We start from the raw sequence: 22,040 nt of genomic DNA, 5'->3' as shown, positions 1-22,040 counted from the left end.
GCAAGTGGATAGGATTTACTCTACGTTTTTTTCAGGAGCGTGTGACGAGCAGCTTGGGAACTTTCACCGCTGCAGTGCGCTGCCGTAACGCCCTGTATCGTCTTGGGTTGTTATTTACACGTTACAGCGCAGCACTGTCGCCCGCTGTCATTCCCCCATATCCCCCCCCCCCCACCTATCATTCACTGCAGCTCGAGGTCGTTCAACGAAAGGGGGAAGGGGTTGTTTGAAGAGTTCGACACTTGTCCGCTAGGGACCAACCACAAGTCGATGCCCTAGAGATGGTGGCGATTGCGGCGGTGAATTAACCAACTACCTCAAAACCGTATTAGAAATTTTAACCTGGGCTGCCCATTCCCGATTACAACCCGAACAATTCACCTTCGGCCAAACTTCGGGATTTTTTTTAGTTTTGCGCATGAAAAATGAATTCAAAAATATTAAAAGTGGTCGGTTTAGGTTAGCTACATTAAAAACACTTTAAAACACCGTGGACGGATAATCAGGTTGGTATAGCTACGTTAAAATAAACAGAGAAATATAAATATTAATAAATAAACCCGAGGTTGGCCGAAAGTGAATTGTTCGGGTGTAATCGGGAATGGGCAGAACTTTATGTGCGTCTTAGGCTTCCCGCCGGGGGACAACGTCCGACTGCACGCTTCCTCACCCCCCGTCTGTTGTCACGTGGTCGGGATGCGTTCACGTCAGCTCGCCAATCAAGAGCCGCCCGGCGTCCAAGCAAGCGCGTCCTGAACGGCCCGGTCAAATAGGGCAACGGCTTCTCCTGCGGACGGACGCCAGTTAGAAAGTGAACAATCACTGCTTATTACTGTCTGATTGTTTATCTTCAGTGGTGTAGCCAGGATTTGTGTATGGGGGGTGTTAAGAAGCATGCGCCCCCCCCCCCCCTCCGTATTAAAGCGGGGGGTCCGGGGGTCCTCCCCCGGGAAAATTTGGATTTTAAGGTGTAAAATAGTGCTATTTTAGCAGTTTTCGGTACTAAAATTTTAATATTGTAATGCTAAAATTTTTATTTATATTAATATGAAATTTGTTTGACTGATGAATACGAAATTAATTAAACATTTGGTGCTAAGGTGGGGGTGGGGGGGGGGGTGGTATGAACCCCTAAAACCCCCCTGGCTACGCCCCTGGTTATCTTGTTTGTTTTTTTTTTGTGAAAATAAATACATGCCCCTACTACAGAGCCTAAACTGTAGCAGGCATCAGCGTAGGGAAATCAACTCCAAGCTGTATACAGTTAGAAGCAGCAAAAGAAAAAAAAAAGCCTTGCAAAACTTTTTCCAGCCTTCGTTCAAGAGATATTTCACAAAATGTGATATTCCAACGTTGCACTACCTTACAGTATAAAAAAACGCTACTAATTTTAGATATACTACTTAAAGGGTACACCAAATACGATCCCACCGTTTCCACGACAACACAATACAGAAATAATTTAAGCTTCTGCATGGTTATTAATTGACAAAATTTCTACAACCACCGCAAAACGTGACGCTGTCGTAAAATATGATTTCACTGAAACTGTGTGGGCAGGTAGCAACACGTCACAAAACTTTGGAGAAAAAAAAGTTGTTACCTCCGCCAGCAATTACGGTACATCTGACACAGTTTACGTAGCATTAACTCTCTTCACATATCTATATTATATTCACAAGTATTTGCCAATCGCGTATTTATGACGGACTCCGCTGGCAACGAGGGATTATTAGCATGCATTCATTTCAACGCAGTGATTAGTACACTTAAATTATGTACTATAGTTTGTGTCATGAAACTTGTCTCAAATTTAACAGTTCTAGAAAGTATTAGTAGTGGTATCCATTTCCCAACTGTCACTTGCAAAGTCGCTATATTCAGGCACACAACCACATGAAATCAAAACATTGAAGGTTAACACTGTATGTCACAGAGAAAACTCAGAAGAACGGGCAAAAAAAATTTATGAATACACAAACACAACAGAAAACGAGCCCAAATCAGCCAAATTTTGAAACGTTAAGCTTTCTGTGTTTTTCTGTGATGTCGTTCCGTTGCCAGAATATCCGTTTCATCTCATCGCTGGGTTCGCCTGTGCGTCGCTGTATTGTCCAACGTTGTTGTTCGTATTATTTTTTTTTCTTGTTGCAACTGTCTCGTCAATCCACTGTGTGCGTCTGTGCTGAGATACTGCCCTTCCACGGAATTCTCTGGGCTGCCTATATTCAGTAAACATTTTACATCGGCTGATTGTTTTTTGGGCTTGTTTTTCTGTGTGTTTGTGTATTCATCTTTCTTTGTCCGTTTTCAGGTGTTTTTTATTTCCTCAGTTACATTAAGTGTAAACCTGTAACGTTCTTGCAGACTATATATATACATTTTTTTTGACGTGATAACGTCTTATAATTATAAATCGATGAACGCAGGCTGCACGCACGAAAAAGCATGACTCATTGTCACGTTCCGCCTGAGCCGAGCGTGCAAGAACCGGCCAAGAACCGTGCGAGAAAATCTTCTATAATATCAAACAGGTTAAGGCGGGCTTTTTAACTAATTGTTCGTGATTATATCCAAACAAATTATTTAAATTAAATTTGCAAAAATTTTAAATAATATTTGAAAAAAAAATTGTTGTCTGTAAAGTCGGTTTATGGACGATAGTTTAACGTGACGTCATAACAAAACATTGATGAAATGATTGCATACTTTTATGAATAAAATTGAATCATTTTAATTTTAATAATAAATGAATAAATACTTGAAATTATACTAGTAATCAGATTTTTTAAAATGCAAGAATAATTAACCTTTATTGCCGAAATTGTTGATGTAAGTTGTGTGCTGCCGCTGTCTTTCTTCTCCTCGGACGCATAGGCCAATCGAGTGTAAGAGAGATAGATGCGGCGCAAGTGTACAATGAGCGTAACGGGACACAGCGTAACGGGACACTTTTTCGTGCGTGCAGCCGGCGTTCATCGATTTATTAGACGTTGTCACGTCAATAAAAGTATGCAATTTTTCAGCAATGTTTTTTATGACGTTATCACGTAAAATTATCGTCCGTAAACCGACTTTACAGACAACCCCCCCCCCTTTTTTTTAAATCAATCTTCCCCATTGCAAGGATCACTCAAAGACGTTGGCAGAGTGGCAGGAGGGTACTCGGGGGAACTGCGACGTCTGGGGCGGACTAGTCGGCGCACCAGCATCTCCCGCAGCACGGCCGGGTTGCGGTAGTTGAGGTCGGGTTGCTCCCTGGCGAACTGGTGCAGGTAGAACTGGCCGCGCTCGGGACTCCACTGCCACGCCGAGCCGCTGAACACGCTCAGCTGCGACACGGGAGAGACCAGCGGGCTTCGCTTCGAGGCCCGTGCCAGAGACAGATGGAGCATTAGCCATCACACCTTACAAACCCTTTTTTTTTCCCCATTATGTTTTCTGATTTTCACATTCCAATATGGCGGACGTTTGTTTGCATTTATGTCAGATGTTCTAGCGTACTCTTATTAACGAATATAGTTAAGCTGTTCGGATGAAAATTAGATCAAAATATTACTGATTAATATGTTTATATACAGCCTATTAAAAGTCCAAACTAATCTTCATAATAAATACAAATGTAATTATATGAGTTGACATTTATTTCAAATTTAACCTCCAACTGGTGCATTTGTAAACAAATGTCCGCCGTTCTGGTATGTGACCTACACTGAAATCCCCCCTCCCCTTTTTAATTCACCCCCCTAGTCTAGAGTGGGACCTTATGCTCCATCTGTTTATTTCCCTAGTCTCTGACCCAAACACGCTCAGTTTAACTGTAAGTTTATCTGAATCCTGATCGGAAGAGAAAAAAACTGAACGATTAGCTGAACTGAGCGTGTGTATCCACTCCACAGATTTTAGTCCAGGTTCTTCAGTTGTGTCAGTTATACCATGTGTTGAACATCAAATATGCGCGTTATGGGCGATATGAGAAAATTATCATTTTGCCTTTTGTTAGTTGTTTCATTACTGCAGAAGGAAGAGAAAAATAGAAACCAGCCGGGGGGGGGGGGGGGAAGCACAGAAGACAAAGATTTAATTAACTATCACTGCTTTTAATGACGATACCTGTACGTTTCGATAAAAATAAGTAGGTTCTCCTTCTCCGTGGTCATCGCAACCGACATTTTCAAGTAAACAAGCAATAAAAACTGAACAGAGAACAACGGACCGACCTCCCGTTGGGAAGAGAAGTTGATTCCACAAGTTGCCTGGCGTGAAACAAGCCCAAAAAGAGCCTTCACACGGCATTCAACCAGGCAACTTAGTTGAATCAACCAAATCGCCTCGTCTGAAAGCTGAAAGGGGCTTAATACTCACTAAATTTTATTAATGTGGTACGACCCATTTCACGTTATGGGCCCCACCTCTTGAGCATAAGTATGTTAAATGGTGCGCAGTATTCTCGTCGTGCATAGAGCAACAATGAGATCTGAGCGATAACAATAACATTATAAGGCGGAGAAATGAAGATAAAAGTGTATTACAAGTCCCTGGAGTGCTTTCATGCTAAAAAAAATTATTATGAACATTCGCGTTTTAGCAATTTTCACTATCTTAAAAATACAGTATGAAAACGAAATACGGAACCTGAACTACTCAACAGCCCTGAGCGTATTCTTAAATGCAGACATCACTCGGATATCTTGAGCAGTTTTACAATCACGTGGTTTCTTCTAAAGGTTGGCGAGACCCTTACGACTTTGTTTATAGTTGCAGACAATTCGAGCAGCTTAACTTTCACAAACTGGAAAACACACAATTTGTTCCAGAACTCAACGTCCAGCCGAGAAATTGCCATCTTTTAAAACAACTTTTCAAGTTGGCATAACTTAGCTCATATATAGGGGCCTATATATATTTTTAACAGAATGAATAGTCAAAGTTACGCGATTAAAAATGGTTGCCACATTAGTGATACACAAAATATTTTTTTTTTCCAGAAGTACAGCATGGTATATTTATTTTGAATTGTTATCTTTAGTATTGTTATTCAGAAGTCTATAGCATGATAAAGTTTGTAATATTATAATATGAAAATTAATAGTCATAGTCTTTAATGATTTGGTTCAGTGTAGGGATTTGAAAATTTAAAAAACCTACAACTCCTGAAATGCGACACCTTTTTTGTTCATAACCATCATAAATTGCCCTAGGCTTGATGTTGAGTTCTGAGGAACTCTGTTCACCGCATTCCTTTTTTATATGAGTAGCTGTCAAAGTTACATTTTTAAAAGTTTTTTGACAAACAGTTCTGGTTTAAAAGTAATGCTACTGGCTACTTCATTATACAGTTTGAATTTCATTCCCAAAAGTTTATTTAATTACAATTTGTGCAAACATACGCGAGTCACGCGTAGTTTCCGCACCCGCCGCTAGAATTCGCTGCTGGAGCAGCTATGTCGAGTATCGAATCATTCGATTTGCAGACCAAGATTTTAAACTAAATAATGACACGGCTACGATAAAAAAACGAAAAAGATTTGAAAAAAAAAATACTAAATACCAGCTTTGGACCAGATTTTCGACAAGGAATTTGATTAAAATACCGCCCATCATGTTAAAATTCACTAAACAAGCAATACTAATAAATTTTTCCCTTTAGCTTTATAAACATTGTTTGTGCCATCCGCAACAGATGACATCACCGTGGTTACGAATTTCCGTTACATTCACGAAATTACTGTTGCCAAATACCGCATACCGAGAGCTAAGATGTTACACATGAAAAAAAATGGGCTGTGGCTGTCATGGACACGGCCGTGTGTTGTACGTGAATACGTGTATGTAACAGGTAATATTTTCTATACAAAATATAAAATACGCTATTTTTTTTCTTTTAACACCACATATATTCACTGTAACTATTTTACACCAATGTTTCATATATGCAATCGATAGCTTTTGACGAGAGCTGACGATTGAAACTGAAACGAACGTCGTAGCTTCTCCGAGTCAAAAGTTATACTAGATGGAAATCTCGAAACGCAGCAAAATGACCTCAAAATGGAGGCGCTTCCCCCCTCCAACGAGCGCGATGCGTCACAGTCTTCACTTAGCGTGACGAATTCTTTGATCCTTTAGCCATACAGTGGAGTAATTAAATTTTGGATGGAGATGATAGATGTGTAGCTGCAACCACCAAACTGTATCCCCCCCCCCCCCCCGATTTTGTTATCATTCTTTTTGAAGTGAAACTTCTAATGCGACTTCCAACAAGGTTGCGTTAAACGTTTACCGCTTCTGGGGAGGGGGAATATAAAGAGACAGAGCGAGAGTGAATGCGTGTTTCATAGGCCGGTATTCCACTGTAAAATATTTTATAAAACATCTTTTATAAAATATATATTTCCATCTTTTAATCAAATATTTGATGAGTGCTTATTTTATAAAAGTTCTTGGCTGTCAAGTACACTACATAAAAGATTGTTGTCAAAGAATTAGTCAGTAATTGCATAGCATTTGATTGTTTGTAGTGTATTAAGTGTTAATTAAACATTTAAACTTATTAACCACATTGAATTGTTTAAAGAAAACATTACTATGGATGACAGGCCCCCCACATCATTCTGTGGGCCCCGTTGCTAGAGGTCATGATGATCACACCCCCCCCCCCCAACCCATTTTTTATACTAAAAAGATTTAAAAGATTTTTTGGCTTCTATGTATATTAATTCTTAACCTTAATCACAATAATTTTTGTAATCTTCGTGCTTTGCACTGTATAGCATTTCATTACATTCATACTCAGCAATCAACATTTTTGTCGTTTCCAGACTCCAAATGTACTTATTTGAGGGCTTAGTGGACATTTTTAAAATTTACTACCATGAATTGATGTAAACAATCAAATTCTTTTATAAAATGTAATGCCAACCTATTACATTTTATAAAATAAATTTTATAAAAGATATAATTTATAAAATATGACCTATTACACTATAAAAGAATCTTGGTCAAAGAAGTTTTATAAAAGATGTTTTATAAAATATTTTACAGTGAAATACCGGCCTTAGACACATAAATAGTGAGTGTGTGTCATTTCTCTATGTCCACGAGGTCTCGCCGCGTCAATTTTCTCCTTGGGGCGAACCCGTCCGCTTAATTATATAAACAGCTTTTTATCGTTGAATGATTTCATGATCTATTTTTTTTAGTTTGATTTGATACAATATGATTTCACTAAAAATCAATTTCTACCCCTTCCTATTTTCATTTCCACATTACGAAGTTTCACTTCTTCCGCGCGGAGGGACTCCACGCACTATTTTTTTTTTTTTATTTGCCTCCCACTGTGGAAGCAATTTTAAATACGTATTCACGTCAAAAAGCTTTAGTAGCCTAATGTTTAAATATCTCGTGGCAATGACCCAGCGGAAGTGCGGCCTACCCAGTTGTTGGGGGCGAGGGGCCTGTCCCCGTCGTGCGCCTTGGCCCGCGCCCACACGTAGTAGTCGCTGTACGGCTCCTTCCTCCTCAGCGACTTCTGGAACCACTCGTGCTGGTCGCTGGTGTGGTTGAGTACCAGGTCCATCACCAGCTTCAGGCCTGGACAGGCAACCGCCGGGCTGGCTGGCACCGCGCCGAGCAAGGCTCGCTGTGGCCGAAACATCGTACACTCGCCCAGGGCCGGCGCGTCCATATAGGCGAACTAGGCAACCGCCTAGGGCGCCAAGTAGCTGGGGGCGGCACAGCACGACACATAACAGCTGATATGATATGTTTAACGATTATAGAAACTAGATGAAAATGGATTTTTGTAACAGTTTGGAATGTTTATATTGATATAAGTAATTATTTAAAGTCGACGGTGACCTGTTTATGATTTGTAATAAGTAAAAAAAGTTTTAAAAAAAAAAAATACAAGCCTGCTTACATTTGATTGTTGACAAAATCTTAGGCTTACGTGATGTATTTTGAGGCAAGGAAATTTTTTTTGGGGTGTCCGGCCGGGGGGGGGGGGGGGGATTAAGGTTTTTCGCCTAGGGCGCCAATTTACCTTGCACCGGCCCTGCTGCCCATGCTTTCGAAGAATATATTTCTTTTTAAATTAAATTGATATTTTGTAATCTTGATATGCAATCTCATTTGCTACGTTTCCGTGCATTGTGGAAGCATCAGACGGTTCCGGGAGATTTGTCTCCGTTTACGTGATCCGTCTCAATTTCCGTGCCATTGTAGAAGAACGGGCCTTAGTGAAGCTCGCGGCGGCTTGCTATCTGACCGAGTCTTTATCATTGTGGAAACTCATAATCTGTAATCGACGTCTTAAAAACGCGGCAGGATTACAAATAACATTACACTACAAACGAAACTCACATACATAAAAAAACAATGTTAAGACCGGACTAACCTACTACTAGCGCCATTAGTTCGCAAGCCGCAACGAGCTTCATCAAGCGGACAGAGAATAAAGGGAAGTTGCTAGACCTATCTATATTGTCACGTGCACCTAGCCGGTGCCACCGCCATTTCTGTCACGATCCACTTTCAGAGGGGGGAGAGAATCGTAGCTCTTTACATAGAAACAACTCGCTTGGCATCAACTAGTCTTAACTTCATAAAATACTTTACTGTACCTAGGATCATAGGTTCGTCATCCCGTACAGGATGTCTGGTGAGAGCTGAACTAAGGAGATTTTGCAAAATAACATAATACTTAATTAAAATTATTTTATTCTTAAAGTCAAATACTCAACATCATTTTAAAGAACATTTAAATAGCGGGATTACAATTTAAAACAATAATCTCTTTACTTCCTTAACGATTGAACGACCTTACAAGAGAGAGAATGAGAGAACTTCACTAAACACTTCCCTAGTCCTTCCGAATACCTCAAATCATAATTACTACTTAAAATTAAAACAAAGATAAGTCCATACTCACATTTTCCAAAAAGCCTTTCTTGATCGATTACTTAAAACTAACGTAGGGGCCTCTCCTGCCCTTAAAATCCGAACGAACATTACATTTTAAAAATTATAACTAAACGACTAGTGACGAGGGCCATTGCCTCCGCCCAAAAGCTTGAAGATGACTACATTATGACCTAACTTAAATTAAACGACTCGTGGCCTCTGGCGTCGGCCATAGCTTCCGCCCGAGAGCCTGAATTCCTACATCACGAACGAACTAACAACTCGTGACCACAGGTGAGACGCATAGCCTCCGCCTGAGTGAGCCTGAATTCCTACATCACGAACGAACTAACAACTCGTGACCACAGGTGAGACGCATAGCCTCCGCCTGAGTGAGCCTCCGCCTGAGTGAGCCTGAAGTCACCACTCACTTGCGCTTAAATTCGCGCGCCCTGCCGCGCCTACCATAACAAAAGCTCGTTATTGAAGTCAAATTTACTAAACAACTAACTAGAACATCTGGGAAGACTACCCCCCCTCTACCCCAATGTGCAGGCCACACCGCGCGGCTTGTTACGACAGCGCGCCCCAGTAACTGCGGCCCGTGGCTGCGCCAGCGCGCGGCCAAACAAACAAACAAAATTCTGCAAGCCCGCAGCGCGCCGCGCCGGCCCCGTGCCCCAATTACATGGTCACGCCACTTGCGCTGACGAGTGAACAGAGCAGCCAGCCCAGAGTCCCGTCAGTAAAGTCCCTAAATTTGATTTCAACAACCCTGCAAAATTTCAACCCGCGACATAACCCTCCCCTCACAGAGCTCGAGCCCCATCGAGCTACCTCAAAATTACAAATTGTCTTTTTCCATTAAACCATAACTATAAATTCCTCATTTCACAAAAATAATAATTTTCTTAGTTCCTTGCTGTCTGAACATACATCTAGATTCTGCATAAGATTTATTTTAAAACAACAAGTATTCATAAAATTAAATGTAAAACTTTTATCTGGTTTGTTCTCACAGGAACCTTCAGAGGCTCGAGTTCTCAATTCTAAAAAAAATTGTTCTGTTAGTGAAGCTCTCTTTACAAATTAAATTACTGTTCTTAGTTTCTCAGTATTCGTTAAACAATGTGCAAATTCTTGATAATTATTATTATTTTTTTTTTTTTCGGTTTCCGTTTATTACCATACTTCTTTCGTTCTTCAAAAAAAATTAAGTGTCCTTACAGTGTTTCAATTAATTAAACTCTTATCTCGTGAAGGTTGGTGCAACTCCTCGAAGTCAGTGTTGTCGAGAAGAGTAGCTCCCTGGGCTGGCCATCAGCAAACACCACTCAACTCCAACAGCTACTGGACTGGCTTCCAGGGCAGCTCACAACTTCTCCCCACATCTGCTTCGGAGTTGTGCCATCCTCATCACGAACAGATTACAATTCTGAAACATCATCAACAGGCATTACCATCACGCCTGACAAATACAAAACTAACTACTAAACTGCAATCGATGGGCAAGGATGTAAACACACAAAAAAAATAAAATTAATTAATTCAACTGCTAACATAAAGTATCCCACCCTTAGCATAATCTAATCAGGCAAATAATTTGATAGGAAAAACTTAAGGAAGGGAAACATGACCTCCAATGATTTTCCCTAACTCTTGAGTCTTGATCTTCTCTATACAGCAAATAGTCCCCACGAAGTAACTGGGTTGAAGGTCAGTTCACATGACCCACCCATAACCTTTCTACTCTTCTTTTCTTCTGGGGGCAACCACAATGCCCACCAATCTCTCTCCATGGTGCCGAACCAGCTATCCCATGAGAGTAAACAACGTAGTCAATAGAAGCGCAGAGGGGAAACACCAATCTCTGGCTTGTCGAGTCATAAAACTGCTTTATCTTCTTCTTCTTCTTCTTCTGAGTAAAACATCTGATTAATCTTGCTACTATTCTTCCCAACAATAAAAAAAAAGTTCATCAGGTATCTTCATGAAAAAACATTCTAACTAATACTAAGTCTTCTTTTTCTTCTTTTTTTTTCTTCTGTTAGATGTAATAGAAGGCCATGTTAGGGAGGTTATAGGGAAAAAGAGTGGCCAATTCCCACCCCATCACCCACCTAGATCATGACTAATTAACTTTTAAACTTTCTATTTCAAACAAATAAAAAAAAAACATTTTTTTTTTATTCAAACTTTTAAACTATAATTACTTTTACTTCATAACCTCAAAAGCTAATCAATAATTCTAAATGAAATTGTGATTTACTGCATCCTTGTTCCATCCGATCTGTTTGTTTATAACCTTTCTTGTAAAGTATAAAATTTTCAAACATTACTAATTAAAAAAAAATTAAATTCTGGTGTCCTTTGAGTTACAATTAACTTTACTATTTCTTAGCTTGAAATAATTTAAGTTTTCAGAACTATTTCATTGTCTAATTCACAACACTTAAAAATCAACTCAAAACAACAAATCATCAAAATCAATAAGATCATCTGACCTACCTATCAGTACTGTGAACTTGAACTGTTCGTACACATTTATAATAAGCTATTGTATTTAAATTCCAACCTAAATAAGGTTTAAAAAAAACTACTAATCCCTCTGTAAATTAAGAAAATTAACTTTAAAAATTAAACTTAAGGTATTAGTTCTTTTTGACAGCTACCACAACTCACTAGTTCCATTACATTACTATAACCTAAAAAGTTCTGTAAAGACTGTTTATAACAAAAAAAAAACTCCAGTTACTGTCTTCCATAAAAAAATATAACTTTACATGACCTTATTAATCTCCACTTGTAAGTCCATGGCTGCCAGCTTTCTCTTCTCTTGAATCTTCAGTCTTGGCTCTTGTTTCAGTGATCTTGTATCTTGTCTCTCGAACTCTTGTCATCTTGTAAACTGGACTGCTGCTCAGCTCATCTTAAGGAATCTGTAACAGTTTCAAAAATACATGTTAATTTAAATTACATAATTCCTGTTCTTTGGTCCTAAAAAAAAAATTGTATTATTAGTACACATTACCCTGAAACAACATTATTATTCATTGTTTATTACTTAAAAAAAATGCTTTACCATAAAATCCTTTTTTGTTCTTTTCATTAGGCCTATTTATTTTCCTTCTTCTTAATTAAATTCTGCTTCAAATGTTAATCCTAACTTAAGACCTACCATCTATTTATTATTCATTACCTACATTATTTATGTTACCCTAAAATTCCCATAAGTTTCTAATACTTCCTATCAAAGACATTCTCTCTAAAAAAAAATTTACTTGTGACTCTTAACTTAACAAACTTAAAAAAAACTTTTACACTAGACTTAACTTATTATTCATTCTTAGTTACTAAATTTCTATATGTAAACTTTAGTACTTACAAACAAAAACTGCCTATTTCTCTCTACCTCTTAATCTCTTTCAATTATTACAATAATAATGTTACCTTGCATCTTTAAACTTTCTTCTTTTCAATTAAATTAGACATCTCATAACAATAAAAATTCTGCCTATACTCTTCTTATGGGTGTACAAACCCAACAACAAAATTTCAAATTCTCAAGTTTCCTTATATTTAAATTATGCAATGCACATAACCTCTGTGGTGCCTGTACCCTTTTAGGCCTACCACCTTCTCCTCTCACAGCATGACAACTCTTATTCCTCGGGGTCTGTATTCACTGTTACAAATCAAATATCTCAAAAAAATTAAAAACAAATTTATTATTTTAAGAAAACAAAAATTTACATTGAATTTACTATGGAGCCTGGAAATCTTAATGTCTCACAGCAGCTAACATGACTAAATCCCATGGAACCCCAGGTTTACATAACCTGTGCCCAAAAATTTAAGCATACCAGGCTTTCTCTGCACTGGTTTTACAGCATCACACACTATTTAGGGCCCCTGATCTGCCATCAGTCCCAAGGAGTTTTCCCACAACCCCTCTCTACACAAGCGCCTACCGCATTCCTCTCAATTGGCTATCGGTTTTACGGCATTCTTTTGGGATCCGACCATCAAGTTAGGGCTAATCGAACACTAAACCTCCATACTTCCAAACTAATGTAAATCAATTAAATTTTCTCTGTAAATTCTAAAAATCAAAAAAAATTATTCCAACATGCCAAAGAAACTTCCAAAAAAAATTCATAATCTTATCTTCAAACCATTAAAATAAAAATAAATAGATTACTCTGTTTTCTCCTTAATAACTGTAAACTGTCAACAAATATCATGTCGTAAATTTTAACTATGCTTACTGACTCTTAATCATAAAATCTCATTTGTCCTAATTAATAAACAACCGATTTCCTTAAAATCTCACTGTATCTCTCACACTCAAACTTCACTGGCTGAATATCTCAATAAATTCAAAAACAATTATCTAAACTCTTAAAGAAACTCCTCCCCAATTATTCAAATTACTTCACCTTATTTTATTTCATTACTTAAAACACCTTACTCAAAAAAAATTAATTAATTATCTAGCTATCTTCCATTATTATTTATTTACCGAACAAAACTTTCTCCTAAATTAATTTAGTAAAATTCAATTTCACATTAGGCAAGTACACTAACTCTCTACAGCAATGTTTCTCATTTCCCTCCTTCCTAACTGAATCCAATCTTACTTAACCTCCAGGGAATTTACCTCACAAAATAACCAAAAATTTCACTGTAGTGCCTATCTGCTATAGGCCCACTACACAGCAAGGGACTCTAACCCCACCAACAAACTTCATTGAAATGGTACCCTATCCCATACAGGATAGCCACTTCGGTACTACCATGGGGAACTCCTGCCCCAAACTACTCACAACTCTCAGGATTCTCCTGACCCTTAATTCCGTAGTCAGCCCATCTCCTATGGTCTGCGCTACAATTCCCTTTCTTCCCAGGGACACAACGCCTCACCTTAGGGTCCCTCGCCCTAATGAAAACATTAATTTTGTCTCTCTGTTCTTTTGGAGTAAATTCCCTCTACACACAAAATCTAGCCTTCCCAGTTTTCTCAATGCTTATCGATTTTATAGTGTACCTCCTTAATAATGTTTACAAATCCCAAAAAAATATTTTTAAAACCGAGGTAGAATTTAACTAACAAAAACATAAACAACTTACAACGAAACACTTCTAGCCTATACATCATACACTTCTTAAATTAAATTACTTACATACTGAAAGTTCCTCTTCTCCTAAAACACACTTAAATTTAAATGTATTTAACCAATAGTCTATTTTCTTATCGCTAAGTTACCGTACAGCTGATCAAAACAAGGTCACGGCCTGTCCACGTCTCCGTATGAGCCCGTGACGTCACCGAATTCCATCAGGTGCGCCAACCCTCGCTTGCGGTTCCTCCGTTCTCCGCTAGGTCTCAGCACCTCCCCGTCACGTGTTCATTCTGCCACGTCCACTGACGTGTCGTTCTGAAACAACTCTCAACATTTTTCTAATTAAAACAAAACATCACTATAAATTCTATAACTCTCTTTTACATAAACTCTCGTTTTCTTTTTAATTCCTTTCTAACGTTTATCCTTCCCTCGACTGATTTAATTCGTACGTCTCGTCTCCTACGCGCACGACAACAAAACAAACTTCACTTGAAAATAATTCCTATTTACGAAAAAAACTTTATTTTAAATTTTAACTCTCTTAACCTACAATCTTAAAATTAATTTCAATTAAATTAAACCACTTGCATTATCTCTATTAATCATTTAAATTATAACGTATTCTCCTCACGTAAAAATCCCTGATAAACTCAACGACTTAAAACAACTTATCACTATAAACTTTATCCTTACAAGTATACTCAAATAAACATCTGTTACGTCAAAAAAAAATCTCAAAGACTTCCTCCACTTAGATTAAATTCCGTAATCCTCTCCTCAAGTAAACTCTTAATAACCTGCTATCAGAAGCTGAAACTAACTTAATAATAAACATAAAAATCTACCTATCTCTCTCTCCAGAAATAGAACCTATCCGGCGAACTCTACCATTTCTGTCACGTGCACCTAGCCGGTGCCACCGCCATTTCTGTCACGATCCACTTTCAGAGGGGGGAGAGAATCGTAGCTCTTTACATAGAAACAACTCGCTTGGCATCAACTAGTCTTAACTTCATAAAATACTTTACTGTACCTAGGATCATAGGTTCGTCATCCCGTACAGGATGTCTGGTGAGAGCTGAACTAAGGAGATTTTGCAAAATAACATAATACTTAATTAAAATTATTTTATTCTTAAAGTCAAATACTCAACATCATTTTAAAGAACATTTAAATAGCGGGATTACAATTTAAAACAATAATCTCTTTACTTCCTTAACGATTGAACGACCTTACAAGAGAGAGAATGAGAGAACTTCACTAAACACTTCCCTAGTCCTTCCGAATACCTCAAATCATAATTACTACTTAAAATTAAAACAAAGATAAGTCCATACTCACATTTTCCAAAAAGCCTTTCTTGATCGATTACTTAAAACTAACGTAGGGGCCTCTCCTGCCCTTAAAATCCGAACGAACATTACATTTTAAAAATTATAACTAAACGACTAGTGACGAGGGCCATTGCCTCCGCCCAAAAGCTTGAAGATGACTACATTATGACCTAACTTAAATTAAACGACTCGTGGCCTCTGGCGTCGGCCATAGCTTCCGCCCGAGAGCCTGAATTCCTACATCACGAACGAACTAACAACTCGTGACCACAGGTGAGACGCATAGCCTCCGCCTGAGTGAGCCTGAATTCCTACATCACGAACGAACTAACAACTCGTGACCACAGGTGAGACGCATAGCCTCCGCCTGAGTGAGCCTCCGCCTGAGTGAGCCTGAAGTCACCACTCACTTGCGCTTAAATTCGCGCGCCCTGCCGCGCCTACCATAACAAAAGCTCGTTATTGAAGTCAAATTTACTAAACAACTAACTAGAACATCTGGGAAGACTACCCCCCCTCTACCCCAATGTGCAGGCCACACCGCGCGGCTTGTTACGACAGCGCGCCCCAGTAACTGCGGCCCGTGGCTGCGCCAGCGCGCGGCCAAACAAACAAACAAAATTCTGCAAGCCCGCAGCGCGCCGCGCCGGCCCCGTGCCCCAATTACATGGTCACGCCACTTGCGCTGACGAGTGAACAGAGCAGCCAGCCCAGAGTCCCGTCAGTAAAGTCCCTAAATTTGATTTCAACAACCCTGCAAAATTTCAACCCGCGACAATATGACAGTGTTCGGGAGTTACTTATGATGCAGAGTGGGGATTATATAATATACACGAGACATAAAACTTAAAATAAATAAATAACTACAATAACAACTAGCAGCGTCCAAAACTAGGTTTCGTTCGATATAGCTGTCGCCATATTAAGAGTGGCAGAAGACTGCTAGCCTGAAGATGGCGACTGCAATGTTGACCGAAAAGTCGATGGACTATTCGCCTTCGAAGTGAATAGGACCCACAGGCCAAGCCACCTCATGAAGCGGTCGCGAAAGAATACGATCATTTTCAACAGCCTCATGGCTAGAAACTAAGTCCACACTGTGCTTCTCCAATGGAGCATTTCGCTCTGTGAATAAAGGCTTAGTTGTTTCGTGGTAATGTAATCGGATTGGATCACGGTAAAAAGTACAACAAATACTTCATTGCAGCACAAACCTTTTTTCTTCATTTCCTTCACCAGAGTTTTGAAATCTTCCAGCGTGCCGAAGATCGGGTCTATGTCCTTGAAGTCCTGTATGTCGTAGCCGGAATCTTTCATTGGGGATTTGTATATGGGTGACAGCCATATCGTCTTCACGCCGAGATCAGCGATGTAGTCGAGCTTCGAGCAAATTCCTGAAAGAAAAAAAAAAGTGGTTGTCTGTAAAGTCGGTTTACGGACGATAATTTTACGTGATAACGTCATAAGAAAACATTGATGAAAAATTGCATACTTTTTAATTTTCAAATATTATTTACAGTTTTTGCAAAATTAATTTAAATATTTTTTTTAAAATATAATCACGAAAAATTAGTTAAAAAGCCCGCCTTAACCTGTTTGATATTATATAAGATTTTCTCGCACGGTGGTTGGCCGGTTCTTGCACGCTCGGCTCAGGGGGAACGTGATAATTTTCCGTGCGTGTAGCCGGTGTTCATAGATTTATAAGACGTTATCACGCCAAAAAAAAAAAATATATATATATAATAGGTGCGTGGTCACCACGCGCGTTAGAAGTGAAACTTCACAAACTGGTAGTTCTACGACAACTCATTGACGAGGCTGCAAGTATTTGAGTTTTCGGCAAGTAACTTGATAGCTAAAAAATGGTACTTAAATTCGCAATTCTAGGGGTTTTAGTGTTACTGCTAGTGCGCTACAGTACGATTACAGGTTAGGTATGTTTAAATAATGTGTTTTTAAATTGATGTAAACCTGAAAATTCAGTTTATAATGTTTTTAAGAGATTGTTCGGAACAGTTTGTGTAATATGCAATTGACATAGCCGCAGCCACAAGGTCTCGTCACACCCAGTTTCTCGGTGTCGCCATATAAGTGTAAGTGGAACAAACATGCGACAAACAGCAATACGGTTACACAACACTCTTCCAGATCGTTATACTCATCGTAACGCTTTTAGAATTACACTTTATTTTTCCTAACACTACTGGTGGTTACGCCTGCCTCGATCGAATTATACGTACGTATGCAAAGAAGTTTCACTTCAAAAATTTGAAATCATTACTTTCCAATTTACGAAACTCAATTTATTTACCACAACCTACTCTTTGGTTTACGATCCAAAATTACGGTGCAGTTGGTTCAAAAGCGCTTATTTCGGTGCGAGGGGTTCTGATTTCAATCCTCGGAAAAGGCATGAATGTGTGTGGTGTTTGGAATTGTAATATTAAATATCTCTAAGGCCCGTAAGTCACCTGTCACCTTCCTTCCCCAATTTAAAGCTCCACCCTGTAGGGTCGAAAATCATTCGAGGTGATAAAACACTAGCAGGGGCGCAAATCTGTAGGATTCGCGCGTCCCGCGAGTATTGAACGAAAAATTTAAAATATACAGAAAGTTTTCCATAAAACATAGTTATGACGTTTACGTCTATCAACCCAGTTTCACGGTCACGATATTGCAAGCGCAAGCGGGCAAACACCCCCCCCCCCCATCACCCCATGGGGGTCTAAGCCCATGGAAACTACCATGGAATGCTGGTCCGGATTAGGGGATTCTTGTTCGTTTCCCATACTGAGCTCCAACAGCTTAGTTCTTTTTTTTTTTCTTTTTAAATATCTAGTACAGAGTTATTGGCAAAGAACACAGCCTAAATAGTTTAAGTCAACGTTTGAGATATAGTTTAACTAATATGACATTTTTAGTCGTTCGAAGGAAATAATAAATTAACTACTTCTTTCCGAATATTTCAGGCTGGAAACTGTTAGGATTTGAGTGTAGGCGCGTAAAAGAAGCATATATATATATATATATCCAATTTCTGATTTATAGTGGAAAATGTGAATTACAGCTAACAACTCTGATATACGAACGCGCAGGAATAAAAACGCTACGTACCTAATCGACACGAGCCTTTCACAAACAGAACATTATAGCCATCACACGACTCGTGTATCATTTTCCATTTATTAGATAAATCTATCAAATAAATATATGCACATTAAACAATCGTAATTTATTATATTAATGTAGAAATATTTGTAACTATTTACTATTTTTAGATCAATATTTTTGATATGATTTTTTTTTTATTTACTGCAAAAAAAATTGTTAAAAGCATGTTTAGATGACTGGTACAATTTGAAGAGGCCACTGAACACGCCCAGACTGCTCTTGTACGTAACGGCTACTTGAACTTGACCACGACCTCATTTTCAGAACGGCAAGTGAACGATGAAACACCCAGACACTACCTTTCAGGTCGCCGACGCCGTCGCTGTTGGAGTCCAAGAAGGAGCGAGGGTATATCTGGTAGATGACGTCATGCCGCCACCATTCTTCCCTGTCGCCGCTCTGCCTCTTGCTGGTCTTCGGCATCGCGGAACAGGCTGGAGGCAACAAGCCACGGGTCGTTAGGGTGACGACCATGTGGCGTAGCAAGCGGATGGCAGGGATGGTCCTCGCCAGGGGTGCCTGAGCTGTGGTGGGGGGGGGGGGGTGGAGAGGGGGGGTTTGGAGGGGCGCCGCCACGACGGTTTCGCGGATACTGAACCCCCCCCCCCCCCAACTCTTTTAAACCATGAGGGTGCGCCATTTTCAAGTCTGGCCAGGGGCGCCACTGGTGACGATCTTTCGGGACCGCCAAAATAAGGGCCCCGGGGAAAATAAATTCATCGAGCTCCCTCCCCGTTACTTAAGGGCCCCACCTACCTGGGCAATCTTCAGAAAGCAACCACGCAATTAAAATAAAAAATAACTGTTTAATTCATGCGAGTGGTGTCTTCGTAGCTGCACCTCCGTACACATCCACTCTTCTATTTGTGGCATCCCCGGCGACTCCAAAACCACAATCTCCGATCACCAATTGAAATTTATCTATGTAGACCTAATGGCATGGCTGCTATGAATTGTAAATACGTAGTATCGTACAATGCCGGAATGACAATTGAGCGACGGTGGCGACCAATCCCACCAATCTAGTTCGACAAATCTATGAATGACATCAACGCGACTGAAATGGCGGACACGACAGAATTCCCGATTATAAATATTTTCTGTTTTCATCGCGTTGTGGGCGCGTTGTTACTGAAATGAGTGACAGAATTTAGTTTTCGAAAGAGGGTTAAACTTGTACATTGGTAATACTATTATTTTATTTTTAATTAATTTATTTTAATATATAACTTTTTTGTGAAATCTCTTAAATCTCACGCACAATGATTTTTACAACTGAATTTTAAATCTGAATCAAACAAATTACTCTCTCAAACACACACACACACACACACACACACATATATATATATATATATATATATAAAATTACCCATGTTTTGTGTGTAATAGCAAGAAAAATTTTATGTACAATCGTTTATTTTTGGTTTCGCGCGGGAGAAAACAGTATGTTCACAATAAAGCGATATTTTGCTGTCGCATCGCCGTATTCGCATCTCGCCGTCGCGCTGTTATTATTCCAGTACAAGAAATAAAGAATAAAAGAAGGGGTAAGGGAAAGGAGGAATACTTTCAAAAGAAAAAGTCAAATTATAATAACTTTTCGTACAATTAGGTACACTTGCTTACGTTTAGTACGTACGTATTATTAATACGAAAAAGTTTACCTTCACAAGTTTTATAACGTGATTAGGTATTGTATATGTTTATTGTTCATATGGTCGGAAACGTAGATAAACGCTGGGTGGCTGAATGGTTGAATCATGTGAGTTTTTCGTCCAGAAGGTTTCGTTTATACTCAACCCAATTACAGGGCAATTCTTGTGTCCCTGACTGTTAACTAATTTAGCCAGAGAACTTACGGCGGTAAACACAAACATATTGCAACATTTTTTCCTATCGATACTTAATAATGTAAGAAGTTTAGTGTGCAAAAATTAATTGCAAGTTGTTAGATTCGACAAATTTAAATTAATAAAAATTGTCAATTTTTCCACTTTAATCTGAAAATCTGAAAAACGTAATAATATATAACTACAGCCTCTAAGTGAAAAATAATTAACTTTCTTCATATGTTCACAATCTACGTACCGCATTTAATACGTTAAGTCGAGATACCACTTAATAACTTTTTTAAAAATTAGAATTTCTTTGTGTGTAATAAAACGACTAACGCATTCTTTAGCTAATCATTAATTCCGGTTTCTCTGGCGCGAAATTCAAATGGAAGTGAGTCCATTCGTATTGGAATATGACAATGTTTTAAAAATATGTTGCAAATAACTAATATATTATAGGTACAACTTCGTGAATACTATTTAATTTTTCTACAGAATAAATAAGTTACGCTATACTTATAAATTATTGAATAATACATGCATGTTTACAATTATCCTTCGTTCCAACCTGACAGTTTAATTCATTACCATATATTATTGCATCTGTCTGATACTAGTTTATGTTTTAAAACAGATTAACTTTTTCATTTCATTAAAAATCATTTGAATTTCGAAGGCCATGCACATAACATTAAGCATAACATATTAGAGGATTTAATTTTACATTTAATATTAGTCACAAATATTTTGAAATTAAAAAGTCACAAATGTTTAAATTTCTTTTATGTTACTAAAACGACCAAGCCCGACAGTTTATTATATGATCGAAGGCGATAAACGATTTATGTAGTCATATTTGCACTATCGCAAATAACTAGACACAGCAAGATTAGTTTCTCATCAAACTAATTAAAAGTTGTAATATATAGGTATGCTTAGTACACGTATATTTCACTGTTTAGGAGTTATTGTTAAGCACACAATTAAGGTTTGAATTGTATTTCCGAAATTAAATTTCCACCTACCAAAGCAGTGCTGAACAGCTGATCAGAAAGCCAAATAGTTCTTATTTTAAAATTCTTCTATCTTGCCAAGAGTGGTCGTTGTTGCCAACATCTTTTGGTTAAAGTTGCAGCGAGGCTATTTAGAAGGTAGAAAATCTGTGTAGAGATTCACGAAAAAGATATATCTAGAGTCACCATGTTTGATATTTGCACGTGATAACTTTAATCTAATATTTAAATCAAATAGTATTTTTATAGACATTGGCGGCCTGTATAGTTTCAAAAACTTTTCTTCCTTTATCATTCTAATATTTTTTTTCTTTCTTTTAATTTATTAGACACCAACAAAAGCATTACTTTATTTATATCAAGCAAACTTTAAATATATAATTATTCCTAATTTGTTTATATAATCTGTGTGAACTAGCCAATATGTTTATGGTGAACTTTTACATCATTATAGTTAACTTATTTGAAACTCATTAGTTGTCTCACGTACTCTATGATCTCACATGGTCTCAAAAATTGCAAATAATAAAATAATGTGAATTCAATCCATAATTTTAGAGTAAAGAAAGCTATAAAAGGGTTGGTTCTTGTAGGGGAAAATGTTAAGCTATTAGTAAATCACAATTTTATAGTATTTGCAGGCAATAAATA

General features: G+C 38.3%; 1 protein-coding gene across 11 annotated transcripts in view; it reads right to left on the bottom strand.

Annotated features, from left to right (window-relative positions):
• Nucleotides 1-21,462, bottom strand: part of LOC134535965 (maltase 1-like) — a 41,441-nt gene extending 19,979 nt beyond the window's left edge. For 2 of the 11 annotated variants that reach the window (XM_063375425.1, XM_063375424.1), the window contains exons 1-4: nt 18,838-18,950; nt 16,579-16,758; nt 7,436-7,593; nt 3,207-3,332 (exon numbers count right to left, since the gene is read on the bottom strand). In XM_063375425.1, coding sequence (XP_063231495.1) covers nt 3,207-3,332; nt 7,436-7,593; nt 16,579-16,709 — 415 coding nt within the window. In that variant the 5' untranslated portion in view covers nt 16,710-16,758; nt 18,838-18,950. Of the gene's footprint in view, nt 1-670; nt 788-3,206; nt 3,333-7,435; nt 11,844-14,087; nt 16,115-16,578; nt 16,759-18,837; nt 18,973-21,401 lie in introns of those variants that run through there. The other 9 variants (XM_063375419.1, XM_063375427.1, XM_063375418.1 and 6 more) reach the window with 9 other exon arrangements.
• Between the last annotated feature and the right edge of the window lie 578 nt (nt 21,463-22,040).

Source organism: Bacillus rossius, chromosome 10 (assembly GCF_032445375.1).
Source record: "Bacillus rossius redtenbacheri isolate Brsri chromosome 10, Brsri_v3, whole genome shotgun sequence".
NCBI classification, from domain to species: Eukaryota; Metazoa; Arthropoda; class Insecta; order Phasmatodea; family Bacillidae; genus Bacillus; species Bacillus rossius.
This window is presented reverse-complemented; position numbering and strand designations above follow the sequence as displayed.